The sequence below is a fragment of the Phallusia mammillata genome, chromosome 7 (genome assembly GCF_965637545.1).
Source record: "Phallusia mammillata chromosome 7, kaPhaMamm4.hap1.1, whole genome shotgun sequence".
NCBI lineage: Eukaryota > Metazoa > Chordata > Ascidiacea > Phlebobranchia > Ascidiidae > Phallusia > Phallusia mammillata.
In genome coordinates this window covers 21,260,204-21,275,109 of record NC_137258.1, presented here as the reverse complement: position 1 = coordinate 21,275,109, position 14,906 = coordinate 21,260,204, and the positions used below count along the sequence as shown (strand labels likewise).

The 14,906-nt window shown below is 37.3% G+C and overlaps 2 protein-coding genes across 2 annotated transcripts; one reads left to right on the top strand and one right to left on the bottom strand.

Moving 5' to 3' along the window:
- The first annotated feature begins 7,638 nt into the window (after positions 1-7,638).
- On the top strand, positions 7,639-8,772 carry LOC145238639 (trafficking protein particle complex subunit 2-like). Its single transcript, XM_080101871.1, has 4 exons — positions 7,639-7,844; positions 7,998-8,116; positions 8,318-8,432; positions 8,496-8,772. Exons 1-4 carry the CDS (start codon positions 7,752-7,754, stop codon positions 8,592-8,594), a joined length of 426 nt encoding a protein of 141 aa, XP_079957997.1. The 5' UTR covers positions 7,639-7,751; the 3' UTR covers positions 8,595-8,772.
- Positions 8,773-8,829: 57 nt separating this feature from the next.
- Positions 8,830-14,360, bottom strand: LOC145238638 (lysosomal alpha-glucosidase-like). The gene is made up of 7 exons (XM_080101870.1): positions 14,200-14,360; positions 13,757-13,910; positions 12,904-13,227; positions 12,215-12,476; positions 11,659-11,849; positions 10,888-11,050; positions 8,830-10,535 (listed from the first exon to the last, which is right to left on the bottom strand). The coding sequence occupies exons 1-7, from the start codon at positions 14,298-14,300 to the stop codon at positions 9,085-9,087; spliced, it is 2,646 nt and encodes an 881-aa protein (XP_079957996.1). The 5' UTR covers positions 14,301-14,360; the 3' UTR covers positions 8,830-9,084.
- Between the last annotated feature and the right edge of the window lie 546 nt (positions 14,361-14,906).

The following is a 14,906-nucleotide window of genomic DNA, read 5'->3' as shown; positions in this document are numbered from 1 at the left end:
TCGATTTTAAGACCCCCAAAAATCGAAAAAACGGAAAGGCTATAGCCTTAGGTTTTTTTCAAAAATCGGGTCAAAATTTTCGATTTTCAAAACCGGTTTAAACCGGTTTGGAGGTTCGGTAGGAGGCAGAAACCGGTCTAAACCAGTTTGAAACTGGAATATTCCGATGAAAACCCACCGAAAACCGGATTTTTCTTCGATTTTAAGACCCCCAAAAATCGAAAAAACGGAAAGGCAATGGCCTTAGGTTTTTTTCAAAAATCGGGTCAAAATTTTCGATTTTCAAAACCGGTTTGAACCGGTTTGGAGGTTCGGTAGGAGGCAGAAACCGGTCTAAACCAGTTTGAAACTGGAATATTCCGGTGAAAACCCACCGAAAACCGGATTTTTCTTCGATTTTAAGACCCCCAAAAATCGAAAAAACGGAAAGGCTATAGCCTTAGGGTTTTTTCAAAATTCGGTTCAAAATTTTCGATTTTCAAAACCGGTTCAAACCGGTTTGGAGGTTCGGTAGGAGGCAGAAACCGGTCTAAACCAGTTTGAAACTGGAATATTCCGGTGAAAACCCACCGAAAACCGGATTTTTCTTCGATTTTTTGACCCCCAAAAATCGAAAAAACGGAAAGGCTAAGCCTTAGGGTTTTTTCAAAAATCGGTTCAAAATTTTCGATTTTCAAAACCGGTTTGGAGGTTCGGTAGGAGGCAGAAACCGGTCTAAACCAGTTTGAAACTGGAATATTCCGGTGAAAACTCACCGAAAACCGGATTTTTCTTCGATTTTAAGACCCCCAAAAATCGAAAAAACGGAAAGGCTATAGCCTTAGGGTTTTTTCAAAATTCGGTTCAAAATTTTCGATTTTCAAAACCGGTTCAAACCGGTTTGGAGGTTCGGTAGGAGGCAGAAACCGGTCTAAACCAGTTTGAAACTGGAATATTCCGGTGAAAACCCACCGAAAACCGGATTTTTCTTCGATTTTTTGACCCCCAAAAATCGAAAAAACGGAAAGGCTAAGCCTTAGGGTTTTTTCAAAAATCGGTTCAAAATTTTCGATTTTCAAAACCGGTTTGGAGGTTCGGTAGGAGGCAGAAACCGGTCTAAACCAGTTTGAAACTGGAATATTCCGGTGAAAACTCACCGAAAACCGGATTTTTCTTCGATTTTAAGACCCCCAAAAATCGAAAAAACGGAAAGGCTATGGCCTTAGGTTTTTTTCAAAAATCGGGTCAAAATTTTCGATTTTCAAAACCGGTTTAAACCGGTTTGGAGGTTCGGTAGGAGGCAGAAACCGGTCTAAACCAGTTTGAAACTGGAATATTCCGATGAAAACCCACCGAAAACCGGATTTTTCTTCGATTTTTTGACCCCCAAAAATCGAAAAAACGGAAAGGCTATAGCCTTAGGGTTTTTTCAAAAATCGGGTCAAAATTTTCGATTTTCAAAACCGGTTTAAACCGGTTTGGAGGTTCGGTAGGAGGCAGAAACCGGTCTAAACCAGTTTGAAACTGGAATATTCCGGTGAAAACCCACCGAAAACCGGATTTTTCTTCGATTTTTTGACCCCCAAAAATCGAAAAAACGGAAAGGCCTATAGCCTTAGGGTTTTTTCAAAAATCGGGTCAAAATTTTCGATTTACAAAACCGGTTTAAACCGGTTTGGAGGTTCGGTAGGAGTCAGAAACCGGTCTAAACCAGTTTGAAACTGGAATATTCCGGTGAAAACCCACCGAAAACCGGATTTTTCTTCGATTTTAAGACCCCCAAAAATCGAAAAAACGGAAAGGCTATAGCCTTAGGTTTTTTTCAAAAATCGGGTCAAAATTTTCGATTTTCAAAACCGGTTTAAACCGGTTTGGAGGTTCGGTAGGAGGCAGAAGCCGGTCTAAACCAGTTTGAAACTGGAATATTCCGATGAAAACCCACCGAAAACCGGATTTTTCTTCGATTTTTTGACCCCCAAAAATCGAAAAAACGGAAAGGCTATAGCCTTAGGGTTTTTTCAAAAATCGGGTCAAAATTTTCGATTTTCAAAACCGGTTTAAACCGGTTTGGAGGTTCGGTAGGAGGCAGAAACCGGTCTAAACCAGTTTGAAACTGGAATATTCCGGTGAAAACCCACCGAAAACCGGATTTTTCTTCGATTTTTTGACCCCCAAAAATCGAAAAAACGGAAAGGCTATAGCCTTAGGGTTTTTTCAAAAATCGGGTCAAAATTTTCGATTTACAAAACCGGTTTAAACCGGTTTGGAGGTTCGGTAGGAGTCAGAAACCGGTCTAAACCAGTTTGAAACTGGAATATTCCGGTGAAAACCCACCGAAAACCGGATTTTTCTTCGATTTTAAGACCCCCAAAAATCGAAAAAACGGAAAGGCTATAGCCTTAGGTTTTTTTCAAAAATCGGGTCAAAATTTTCGATTTTCAAAACCGGTTTAAACCGGTTTGGAGGTTCGGTAGGAGGCAGAAGCCGGTCTAAACCAGTTTGAAACTGGAATATTCCGATGAAAACCCACCGAAAACCGGATTTTTCTTCGATTTTTTGACCCCCAAAAATCGAAAAAACGGAAAGGCTATAGCCTTAGGGTTTTTTCAAAAATCGGGTCAAAATTTTCGATTTTCAAAACCGGTTTAAACCGGTTTGGAGGTTCGGTAGGAGGCAGAAACCGGTCTAAACCAGTTTGAAACTGGAATATTCCGGTGAAAACCCACCGAAAACCGGATTTTTCTTCGATTTTAAGACCCCCAAAAATCGAAAAAACGGAAAGGCTATAGCCTTAGGGTTTTTTCAAAATTCGGTTCAAAATTTTCGATTTTCAAAACCGGTTCAAACCGGTTTGGAGGTTCGGTAGGAGGCAGAAACCGGTCTAAACCAGTTTGAAACTGGAATATTCCGGTGAAAACCCACCGAAAACCGGATTTTTCTTCGATTTTTTGACCCCCAAAAATCGAAAAAACGGAAAGGCTAAGCCTTAGGGTTTTTTCAAAAATCGGGTCAAAATTTTCGATTTTCAAAACCGGTTTGGAGGTTCGGTAGGAGGCAGAAACCGGTCTAAACCAGTTTGAAACTGGAATATTCCGGTGAAAACTCACCGAAAACCGGATTTTTCTTCGATGTTAAGACCCCCAAAAATCGAAAAAACGGAAAGGCTATAGCCTTAGGGTTTTTTCAAAATTCGGTTCAAAATTTTCGATTTTCAAAACCGGTTCAAACCGGTTTGGAGGTTCGGTAGGAGGCAGAAACCGGTCTAAACCAGTTTGAAACTGGAATATTCCGATGAAAACCCACCGAAAACCGGATTTTTCTTCGATTTTTTGACCCCCAAAAATCGAAAAAACGGAAAGGCTATAGCCTTAGGGTTTTTTCAAAAATCGGGTCAAAATTTTCGATTTTCAAAACCGGTTTAAACCGGTTTGGAGGTTCGGTAGGAGGCAGAAACCGGTCTAAACCAGTTTGAAACTGGAATATTCCGGTGAAAACCCACCGAAAACCGGATTTTTCTTCGATTTTAAGACCCCCAAAAATCGAAAAAACGGAAAGGCTATAGCCTTAGGGTTTTTTCAAAAATCGGGTCAAAATTTTCGATTTTCAAAACCGGTTTAAACCGGTTTGGAGGTTCGGTAGGAGTCAGAAACCGGTCTAAACCAGTTTGAAACTGGAATATTCCGGTGAAAACTCACCGAAAACCGGATTTTTCTTCGATTTTAAGACCCCCAAAAATCGAAAAAAAGGAAAGGCTATAGCCTTAGGTTTTTTTCAAAAATCGGGTCAAAATTTTCGATTTTCAAAACCGGTTTAAACCGGTTTGGAGGTTCGGTAGGAGGCAGAAGCCGGTCTAAACCAGTTTGAAACTGGAATATTCCGATGAAAACCCACCGAAAACCGGATTTTTCTTCGATTTTTTGACCCCCAAAAATCGAAAAAACGGAAAGGCTATAGCCTTAGGGTTTTTTCAAAAATCGGGTCAAAATTTTCGATTTTCAAAACCGGTTTAAACCGGTTTGGAGGTTCGGTAGGAGGCAGAAACCGGTCTAAACCAGTTTGAAACTGGAATATTCCGGTGAAAACCCACCGAAAACCGGATTTTTCTTCGATTTTAAGACCCCCAAAAATCGAAAAAACGGAAAGGCTATAGCCTTAGGGTTTTTTCAAAATTCGGTTCAAAATTTTCGATTTTCAAAACCGGTTCAAACCGGTTTGGAGGTTCGGTAGGAGGCAGAAACCGGTCTAAACCAGTTTGAAACTGGAATATTCCGGTGAAAACCCACCGAAAACCGGATTTTTCTTCGATTTTTTGACCCCCAAAAATCGAAAAAACGGAAAGGCTAAGCCTTAGGGTTTTTTCAAAAATCGGGTCAAAATTTTCGATTTTCAAAACCGGTTTGGAGGTTCGGTAGGAGGCAGAAACCGGTCTAAACCAGTTTGAAACTGGAATATTCCGGTGAAAACTCACCGAAAACCGGATTTTTCTTCGATGTTAAGACCCCCAAAAATCGAAAAAACGGAAAGGCTATAGCCTTAGGGTTTTTTCAAAATTCGGTTCAAAATTTTCGATTTTCAAAACCGGTTCAAACCGGTTTGGAGGTTCGGTAGGAGGCAGAAACCGGTCTAAACCAGTTTGAAACTGGAATATTCCGATGAAAACCCACCGAAAACCGGATTTTTCTTCGATTTTTTGACCCCCAAAAATCGAAAAAACGGAAAGGCTATAGCCTTAGGGTTTTTTCAAAAATCGGGTCAAAATTTTCGATTTTCAAAACCGGTTTAAACCGGTTTGGAGGTTCGGTAGGAGGCAGAAACCGGTCTAAACCAGTTTGAAACTGGAATATTCCGGTGAAAACCCACCGAAAACCGGATTTTTCTTCGATTTTAAGACCCCCAAAAATCGAAAAAACGGAAAGGCTATAGCCTTAGGGTTTTTTCAAAAATCGGGTCAAAATTTTCGATTTTCAAAACCGGTTTAAACCGGTTTGGAGGTTCGGTAGGAGTCAGAAACCGGTCTAAACCAGTTTGAAACTGGAATATTCCGGTGAAAACTCACCGAAAACCGGATTTTTCTTCGATTTTAAGACCCCCAAAAATCGAAAAAAAGGAAAGGCTATGGCCTTAGGTTTTTTTCAAAAATCGGGTCAAAATTTTCGATTTTCAAAACCGGTTTAAACCGGTTTGGAGGTTCGGTAGGAGGCAGAAACCGGTCTAAACCAGTTTGAAACTGGAATATTCCGGTGAAAACCCACCGAAAACCGGATTTTTCTTCGATTTTTTGACCCCCAAAATCGAAAAAACGGAAAGGCTATAGCCTTAGGGTTTTTTCAAAAATCGGGTCAAAATTTTCGATTTTCAAAACCGGTTTAAACCGGTTTGGAGGTTCGGTAGGAGGCAGAAACCGGTCTAAACCAGTTTGAAACTGGAATATTCCGATGAAAACCCACCGAAAACCGTATTTTTCTTCGATTTTAAGACCCCCAAAAATCGAAAAAACGGAAAGGCTATAGCCTTAGGGTTTTTTCAAAAATCGGGTCAAAATTTTCGATTTTCAAAACCGGTTTAAACCGGTTTGGAGGTTCGGTAGGAGGCAGAAACCGGTCTAAACCAGTTTGAAACTGGAATATTCCGGTGAAAACTCACCGAAAACCGGATTTTTCTTCGATTTTTTGACCCCCAAAAATCGAAAAAACGGAAAGGCTATAGCCTTAGGGTTTTTTCAAAAATCGGGTCAAAATTTTCGATTTTCAAAACCGGTTCAAACCGGTTTGGAGGTTCGGTAGGAGGCAGAAACCGGTCTAAACCAGTTTGAAACTGGAATATTCCGGTGAAAACCCACCGAAAACCGGATTTTTCTTCGATTTTAAGACCCCCAAAAATCGAAAAAACGGAAGGCTATAGCCTTAGGGTTTTTTCAAAAATCGGGTCAAAATTTTCGATTTTCAAAACCGGTTCAAACCGGTTTGGAGGTTCGGTAGGAGGCAGAAACCGGTCTAAACCAGTTTGAAACTGGAATATTCCGGTGAAAACCCACCGAAAACCGGATTTTTCTTCGATTTTAAGACCCCCAAAAATCGAAAAAACGGAAAGGCTATAGCCTTAGGGTTTTTTCAAAAATCGGGTCAAAATTTTCGATTTTCAAAACCGGTTTAAACCGGTTTGGAGGTTCGGTAGGAGGCAGAAACCGGTCTAAACCAGTTTGAAACTGGAATATTCCGGTGAAAACTCACCGAAAACCGGATTTTTCTTCGATTTTTTGACCCCCAAAAATCGAAAAAACGGAAAGGCTATAGCCTTAGGGTTTTTTCAAAATTCGGTTCAAAATTTTCGATTTTCAAAACCGGTTTGAACCGGTTTGGAGGTTCGGTAGGAGGCAGAAACCGGTCTAAACCAGTTTGAAACTGGAATATTCCGATGAAAACCCACCGAAAACCGGATTTTTCTTCGATTTTTTGACCCCCAAAAATCGAAAAATCGGAAAGGCTATAGCCTTAGGGTTTTTTCAAAAATCGGGTCAAAATTTTCGATTTTCAAAACCGGTTTAAACCGGTTTGGAGGTTCGGTAGGAGGCAGAAACCGGTCTAAACCAGTTTGAAACTGGAATATTCCGGTGAAAACTCACCGAAAACCGGATTTTTCTTCGATTTTAAGACCCCCAAAAATCGAAAAAACGGAAAGGCTATAGCCTTAGGGTTTTTTCAAAAATCGGGTCAAAATTTTCGATTTTCAAAACCGGTTTAAACCGGTTTGGAGGTTCGGTAGGAGGCAGAAACCGGTCTAAACCAGTTTGAAACTGGAATATTCCGGTGAAAACCCACCGAAAACCGGATTTTTCTTCGATTTTAAGACCCCCAAAAATTAGGGTTTTTTCAAAAATCGGGTCAAATTTTCGATTTTCAAAACTGGTTTGGAGGTTCGGTAGGAAGCGGATGCACTCAAACTTCGATACTATGCCACCCTTTGAGACCGGGAGAAAGTAGCATAGTACCGAGGGTGGCATAGTACCGAGGGTTGGTTGTAAAAATAGTCTTGTGACGTGAAAATGTACTGTAATGCCATGTTGTGTTGTGCGATTTTAATTTATTACAGTATATAGTATAAGGTACAGTATACAGTATAATTTATTACAAAAAACGGATAGATCGTGTATAGAACAAACAAGATCTGTTATTTGGTTGTGACACAAGCACGGAATGGCGTTTACATAACTCGCTGCAAAGCCGTGAAACCTCTTAACATGGCCACGTTTATTTGCTCAATAAACATTTTTTTTCATTTTTTCTCTGTTTTATCATGAGCTCAAAACGAAAATTGTCAAAAGGCCCAATTTTAATCCGGAACCAGACCGTTAATACAGTAATACTGTACTCTCATGTGTCATAGTATCAAGGGTAAGGGGACGGGGTGGAATAGTAAATATATTTTCTATTGAATTTAGTTGGTGACGATCAAAAGTGGTATAGTAGCGAGGGTGGCATAATATCAAGGTGGCATAGTATCGAAGTTTGACTGTACTAGAAAATTTTAAATTCGAAATTTATGAAAGTCAGTCCTACTTTGATGTAATCCACAAATCTTAGAAACTCGATGCTTACCTATTCATTGCAGTGCTTTATTTTTAATTTCAGGCTCTGCTAGATAAATATTTTGTGAAACACTTACGGAACGTTTGGATTTAATCCGGTTCACTGCAGCCATGCTGATTGCTGAAACTTTTGATTGACGAGAAATAAATTTGTCGTTTTGATAGTGATAACCATATCAACAATAAAATGTCTGCAAGTTATTATTTTGCAATCGTAGGCCATCGTGACAACCCTGTGTTTGAAATGGAATTTAATTCTTCACGCAGCAGTGAAGCAAAGGTACAGTAGTACGTTAATCATAAAATTGTCTGTCATTTTATGGTTTGTAATTTCATCAACATTGTTGTCTGAATTAGAAAGTATTAGAAATGACCTATGCTGTTTTTATGAATAATGTGTGTAATCAAGAACATTGTATACATAATTTTGCAGCGAGACGACCATAAACATCTGAATCAATTTATTGCTCATGCAGCATTGGATCTTGTCGATGAATACATGTGGAATACAAACAACATGTATCTGAGAACTGTGGACAAGTTTAATGAATGGTGTGTGAGCTTTTTGACTAATTACTTTAACCATAAAGTTCGGGCCTGCCATAAACGACGTTCAGGTTGTTTTCATTTCATTTTTCCCTTTATCTCTTTTAAGATTTAACAAATTCAGCAAAATTTAACAAATTTACTCCATTTTTTGCTTGTAGCCTTGGAGATCGGATGTAAAATACTAAAAATTTATCATTTTTTAAGGTTTACATCTGCATTTGTGACAGCAAGCAACATGAGATTTATTATGCTGCACGACAGTAAAAATGAGGATGGAATTAAGTCATTTTTTCATGATGTCTATGAAGTTTATATCAAGGTAAAAAGGGAACAAGTATATCAAATATGTAAGCTTCTAATGACCAATGTTTTTTTGACACAGCATTCTATGAATCCTTTTTATGAAATCAATTCCCCTATCAAGTCATCTGCTTTTGAGAAAAAAGTGCAATTCTATGGAAAGCGACATCTTACTGGCTAAAGAGTTTCCATGCAATACACACAAGACAAGCCAAGTTAAGATGTCGGTGGACACTATCAGCTATCATGCCATCGGCACTAGCTCAAAGAGTCGTAGACTAAGGGTGGTTGTTTGGAGCTGCTGTTGTCTATTCTTTATGTGCAATGCTAATGTTTTCAAAATATATTTGTGTTTTATACTCTTGCCTGTAATGCTGTAAGGTCTGAAAGCTATACTGTCAGACTCATAAAGATGGTTTGAATAGTGAAAAAATTGTATTGCATTTGTCTACTTGATCAAAATAACACAGTATTTTTTTCACAGTATGATATGAAAGGGCACAATATGATTTGATGCTACACAAAGACATATAGGTTACAAAGGCCTTAATTGCAATGATTTAAAAGACAACAATTCTGTATTTTGCAGAAAAATAACTAAAAATTTACTGCATCACATAGGCCACACAAATTGCGCCTTTGCACAATTACAGTTGCAACATGGCATATTTTTATGGCAAAACTTTAATTACAAATGGCTTGTTCACATCTACAGACAGTTCTATATCTAATGCATTGTTTTCTATCATACGGAATTGGAGACTGACACCATTCAATGTAACATCTCTTGGTTTGGTCTTAACATTAAAAAGAAACACTGTACCCAGTTTTACACTTTCTTTAAAAGTCGCTGCCACTTCTGATGTCAAAGTATTTTGGCTGTAACGAAAAGTGGCAAGCAAAAAATTGCTTTCTTTTGCTGAGTCCAAACTTATCCCATCGTCCCAATACAAAGACCCAGCAGCATTACCAGAACGGTCAGGTGCAACAAACAAAATAAGTGGATTCATTCTACTTTTCTGTGTGTTAACAGCTGGGTATTGTCCAGGTACAACAAATCCACCTCTAAAATGCACTACAGTCTGGTTAATAGGTGCATTTACATCAAACCAGGACCCACTGGAGTCAATTGTAGTGCCAAAATCCATACATTCATACCACAAACCATTAGGAAAATAGGCATGCACTGAATTTGCACCTTTCTGTAACACCGGTGAAATTAAAAGTCCCTGCCCCCACATAAATTGTTGGTCTACTATTAGCGCAGTTTTATCTGTAGGAAACTCTGAAAATAGGCCTCTTGCTACTGTGGTACCATTGACACTTGCTGCATAGAACAGTGTGTAAAGGTGTGGCAACAACATGTAACGCATTGAGAGCACATCACGCATATAGTTTTGTGCATCTGTTGAAAAATCAATAGGAGCTTGTGGCCGCATTAAAATATCATTGTGATTGCGCATAAATGGATAAAAAGCTCCAAGTTGCATCCATCTAATGCACAACTCCTCATTGGTGTTCTTAGTGAACCCACAAATGTCCGCTCCAATTAGTGGTATCCCGAACAGATTAAAATTTATAACACTCACAATCGACTGCTGTAGGTCTTCCCAAGTGCTAAGAATATCACCATTCCAGTGCCCACCATATTTTCCTGCACTTGGAAAAGTTGACCTTGAGATTACAAATGACCTTTGCCCTCTGATATTAACTAGTGCTTCACTGGTTGCTTTCATTTCCAGCATACCATACAGGCTGTGAAGGTTATAGTGAACACCAGCGTACTGTTTCGAATCCACACACAGTGTCCTTGCTGATAATTTGGCACCAGTCACATCGGGTACATACGGTGGGTTATCTAGGGTGCTATTTCCGTGGCAACCAGCGGTTGAGCCATCAGCAAAGTTGCTTGGTTCATTCATGTCAATCCAGACTCCGTCGAAAGGTACCTGGTCATGGTAACTTTGTAGCTGTTTTTGCCAGTATGCACCGGAGTGTGGATGGGTAAAGTCAGGAAAAACTGTTTTTCCCGGCCATACCCGACCCTCAATAGGTTTTGTGCCAGTAGAATCTTGAATAAAAATTGACATTGCAAGACCATCGTCATACGGAGGATAAGTGCCTTAAAAATAAAAAAACAAAGATTCGGTAAATTATACACCAATATAATTTCTACACCCCTGCTTTTTGATTTACTTCGCAGTCCAAATTCTTTGCATGTAAAGCATTATTTGTCAACATATGCTCCAAACATTTGTGTTACTGACATATGTTAGAAAACAGTTGTTCCATACAGCAACAGGAAGAAGTATTATGAAACAATATTATCTAACATCACAATATGAGGCTTACAATTTTTTTTTAACTCCTTAACATGTGGCTTTTAATTGAGGGCTACTTATAACAGAAGGCTACTTACAGTCTAGTGAATAAGGTAACTGAAAGTGAAAAAAAGCAAACAAAAATGTAAAAACCTGTTGCTTCCTGATTAGATACTCCAGGGTCAATGATCATCACATAGTGTTGCCCATTATTATGCAAGTCATTCACCATTTGAGGCAAAGTATCAAAATTTGCTTTGTCATAAGTGAAGTCACGTTTTGAGGTCATGTAGTCAATATCATTCCATTGTACATCCTAAAAAGTAATTAAAAAGTAATTTTTAGTAGACTTAAAGAGATAAAACAAACACAAACAGCTCAAACAAAATAATGTTAATTTAAAAAAGGGCTAGAAAATTTATTGAGTTCATTAAGAATATTAATTTTAATAGTTGGATTAGTTTTGACCTGATTCTTTTGCTTGTGTACAGTACTATCAATTGTTTAAAGTATAGACTGCTAATTTAAACTTAAACATGTTGAAACATTTAACCAACATAAGTGCCACTATATTTAGTGTCAGCAACCATCAATACTTTCTCTAATACTTCATTGAAACTGTTTACGTAATTTCCAACATGATTGGCTTCATGAACATGTTTAAATTATTTACACACTGAATTTGAAACATAAAATCTGTTTACCAAGAAAAGGAATTACACATTTCTTCTGTTGTCAATTAAATTTGTCTTCATACCAATCACCACAGGAAAAAATTATAAACTGCGATCAATTGCTTTCAATCGTTTAAAATATCGTATAACATCAATAAGCAAATTAAAATATGAATATTTATGTTCCATGATAGCTTCTAATTCTAAACAATTATGCATGATTTTACAAAAATGTTAAGCTATGGAGAACCTGAGGTATTTTAGCTGCTCTCATCTTGGAAACAATATCCCATGTGTGATTCGATGTTTCATATCCCCATCGGCACAGATGGAAACCCAGACTCCAGTATGGGGGCATCACAGGTCTTCCAACCACCATTGTATATTGTTCGATAACTGCCTCTGGTGTCGGCCCAAGAAAAACATAAAAATCCAAGATGCCTAGAAACAAATATAAATAGAAGTCAAAAAAAATATTTTTGAAAAATGTACAATGAAAAAGGGTATGAGAATCCTAATTGCATAGGAATCATGAATTTTAACCATTTGTTTAGTTATTTAATCAATGCTTTTCAGTAGCCTGCTTGTTGCAATAGGTGGTTTATGCATAAATATCTAATGCTTGCCAACCTTGTCAAAGAAGGTAAATGGAATTTTTCAGATTATGACACCAATTTAAAAACCTCTAATCACACCGAAAACAATACACTTAAGGATTATGACAATTTTACAATAAGTTTTCAATCTACTAAACAAAGACCTAACTGCATAATTGACTGTAAAATTGTAAGAACTCCAATACATACCACCGATGGTTCTCCATGTTAAAGCAGGGGCTGGCTGTAACTCTGCTTCCATTGCATTGCTGTTAAGCAGGAACACCCCATGTGCATTGCCATCCTCTTCTATACACATATAGAATGGATGGGAGCCATACAGATTAGCATTAGAGTCAGGCCCTTGGTCACGGTTCCAGAAAACAATTCTTTTCCAGTTTGTGCTGACCAGTGCTTGTTCGTGCCTTTCCCCAAGACCATAAATGTTTTTGGATGGCAAGAATGTGGATAGCTGTTGGAAAGGCATGAAGTAAGAATGCAAAAAATATGCAAGGCAAACATTAAAGTCACATGCTTGATATAACCGATGCTCAAGTGAATTTGTTTGCTAAGTAAGCATTAATTTAAGCAGAATGGATTCCTATGGCTGTCGAGCATTGATTTGATAAAAACCACCAACGTTTCTTTTTAATTTATGGTATTACTTACATTATTTATTGCTTTAGAAATGCAAATATGCTGCTTTATGTTTCTCTAATTTATACATGTTGAAGAAAAATATTGAAACTGTACCTACAATTTGCTATTCTGTTGCAAATTGAAAAACATTGCCCCACACAAAGCAATTTTTTAAGTAGGTTTCAGACAAAATTTTTGTATTTGTTGTATTTCTTTAACTGTTAGAACATAATACAGATGTCTGTACAATTTTTGCATACCTGCAAAAACTGGTCAGCAAAAATCAACGGCCCAGCAGAAGAATTGAAAATCACATTTCCACTTGACTGCCGTTTCAGAGTGATGCCAAACTGACTGGATTGAAAGAAAACTGAATACAGAGTTGGATCCATTGTCGCATTTTTCACAGCTGGTGTTTCAATTGGAACTTCATATCTGCTATTGTGAGGGTCACTAATTTTAATTCTTAGCCTAGTTGGTGTTTCCAAGTATAATCCAAGGTCAAGTTCATTGATTTCATTCTCAATTCTTTGATGGGTAGAGGACATTTGCATCAGCTTTCCAGAAAAGCCTTGAGATGTTTGCTACAAAAACATATACCATATTCATTCAATTGTAAAACGCAGCTTAAAGTTTTTTTTTGTCGGAAACATTGGTGGGGCTTAAATTTTAAAATTATACCGATATTACTTCCACACCTCTGCCTTTGAATTGATTTTGGGTTGAAATTAGTTTGTGTATTGACTTTAGACATGCTCTGCTGGATACAGTTATTTGCATGACTAACAACTGTTGACACATAGTTGTATCATGTAGCAACATAACGCAGTGAAATTCGACAAAATTACCTAACCTAACAAAATGCGCTTACAATCAAGGGCGAGTTTTATTATTTTTTTGACATCTTAACATGCGGCCTACAATCCAGGGTGCATAATAATCAAGTAATTACTCAAGTAATTATAATCAAGTTAAAATTTGGCCTTAAACGACCCCACATTGTCAGAGCAGTATATCTTAATACTTGATGTGATTAATTTTTGTTGTTCAAAACCATCCTATGACACTTCTTTTAATTGGCAAATTCTCATTTATAACAAATGTTTATCCTACTTTTAATTGGGAAAGTTGATAAGAAGGATAATCACTGGGATAATAACACCATGGAATGTTATCAGCATTCTCTCCTTCGTATGGTTTATAGCAACATCCCCTTTTCTCGCAATTCTCTTGCACGAAAGGAACAGTTTCTGGGTAACAGTCAATTCTGTAAAAAACATAAAAAACTGTTCATGGTTGAATCTGTGTAATTTTTCTTAAACCAAAACAAACAAACAAATCAAACCTAAAAATCTAACTTGAATGCAAAACCAGTTTGGATTGTAATGTAAAAAAGTAATTTCTGCAAATTAGTTCACAATACAAAGGCCAGATTGAAAAGATATTTTTTGTGATTTTTTATTTTTGTGATTTTTTTGCTTACCAGAAACTATATTTGTGATTTTGTTAGTATCCTAACATTATTGTACTTAAAGTCCCAAAACAACTTAAAATACCTTTCGCTATCATCAATTGAACAAGAGTTTCCATGACAAAATCCAAAGCCAAATGCAATCAAGATCAATGTTTGCCACATGTTCCTTTTTTCAGAAAACATGTTTAACTATTACAAATGCCTCTTTACAACCACAATCAACAAAAAAGAACAATAAACAACTTTTATTTATCTATTGATAAACATGTTTTTTGAAATATCTATTGATATTTCTTTACCCTTAGTTACTAGTACTAGTTTAGTCACTAGTTTATTTAGTTACTTACTTGGCTTCGTTAAAAGTAAAGAATATCAAAGACAAAAGCTATAATAAATCAAAAAAAACTTTAGCAACATTTGGTACTGAAGTTTTGCGTAAAAAATTCTAACATAATCTTATCATCTAGTTTAGGTCTATTCCGTGCTTCATTTTTCAGCAGTGTTAAAACATTAAACATATGTCAGGAAACGAAAACTTTGTTGTCCTTCGAAACAATAAGAAACAGTCCCTGCGTTGATTCATTTGCTGCCTAATTTCGCGCAAACAAGCTGCCATCTCTGCACTAATGCCTTTGTTTGAAATGTTTTGCTTTTTTGCTGCAATGTGCAACAGCTGTGTTTTGTTACGCAACAGTGCTCATGTGACATCAAGCGTGTAAAATATCACGTGTGTTAACAAAATTAAAATAATTCTTTATTTTTTAAGTATTCTCGATTGATTCAGCTCCT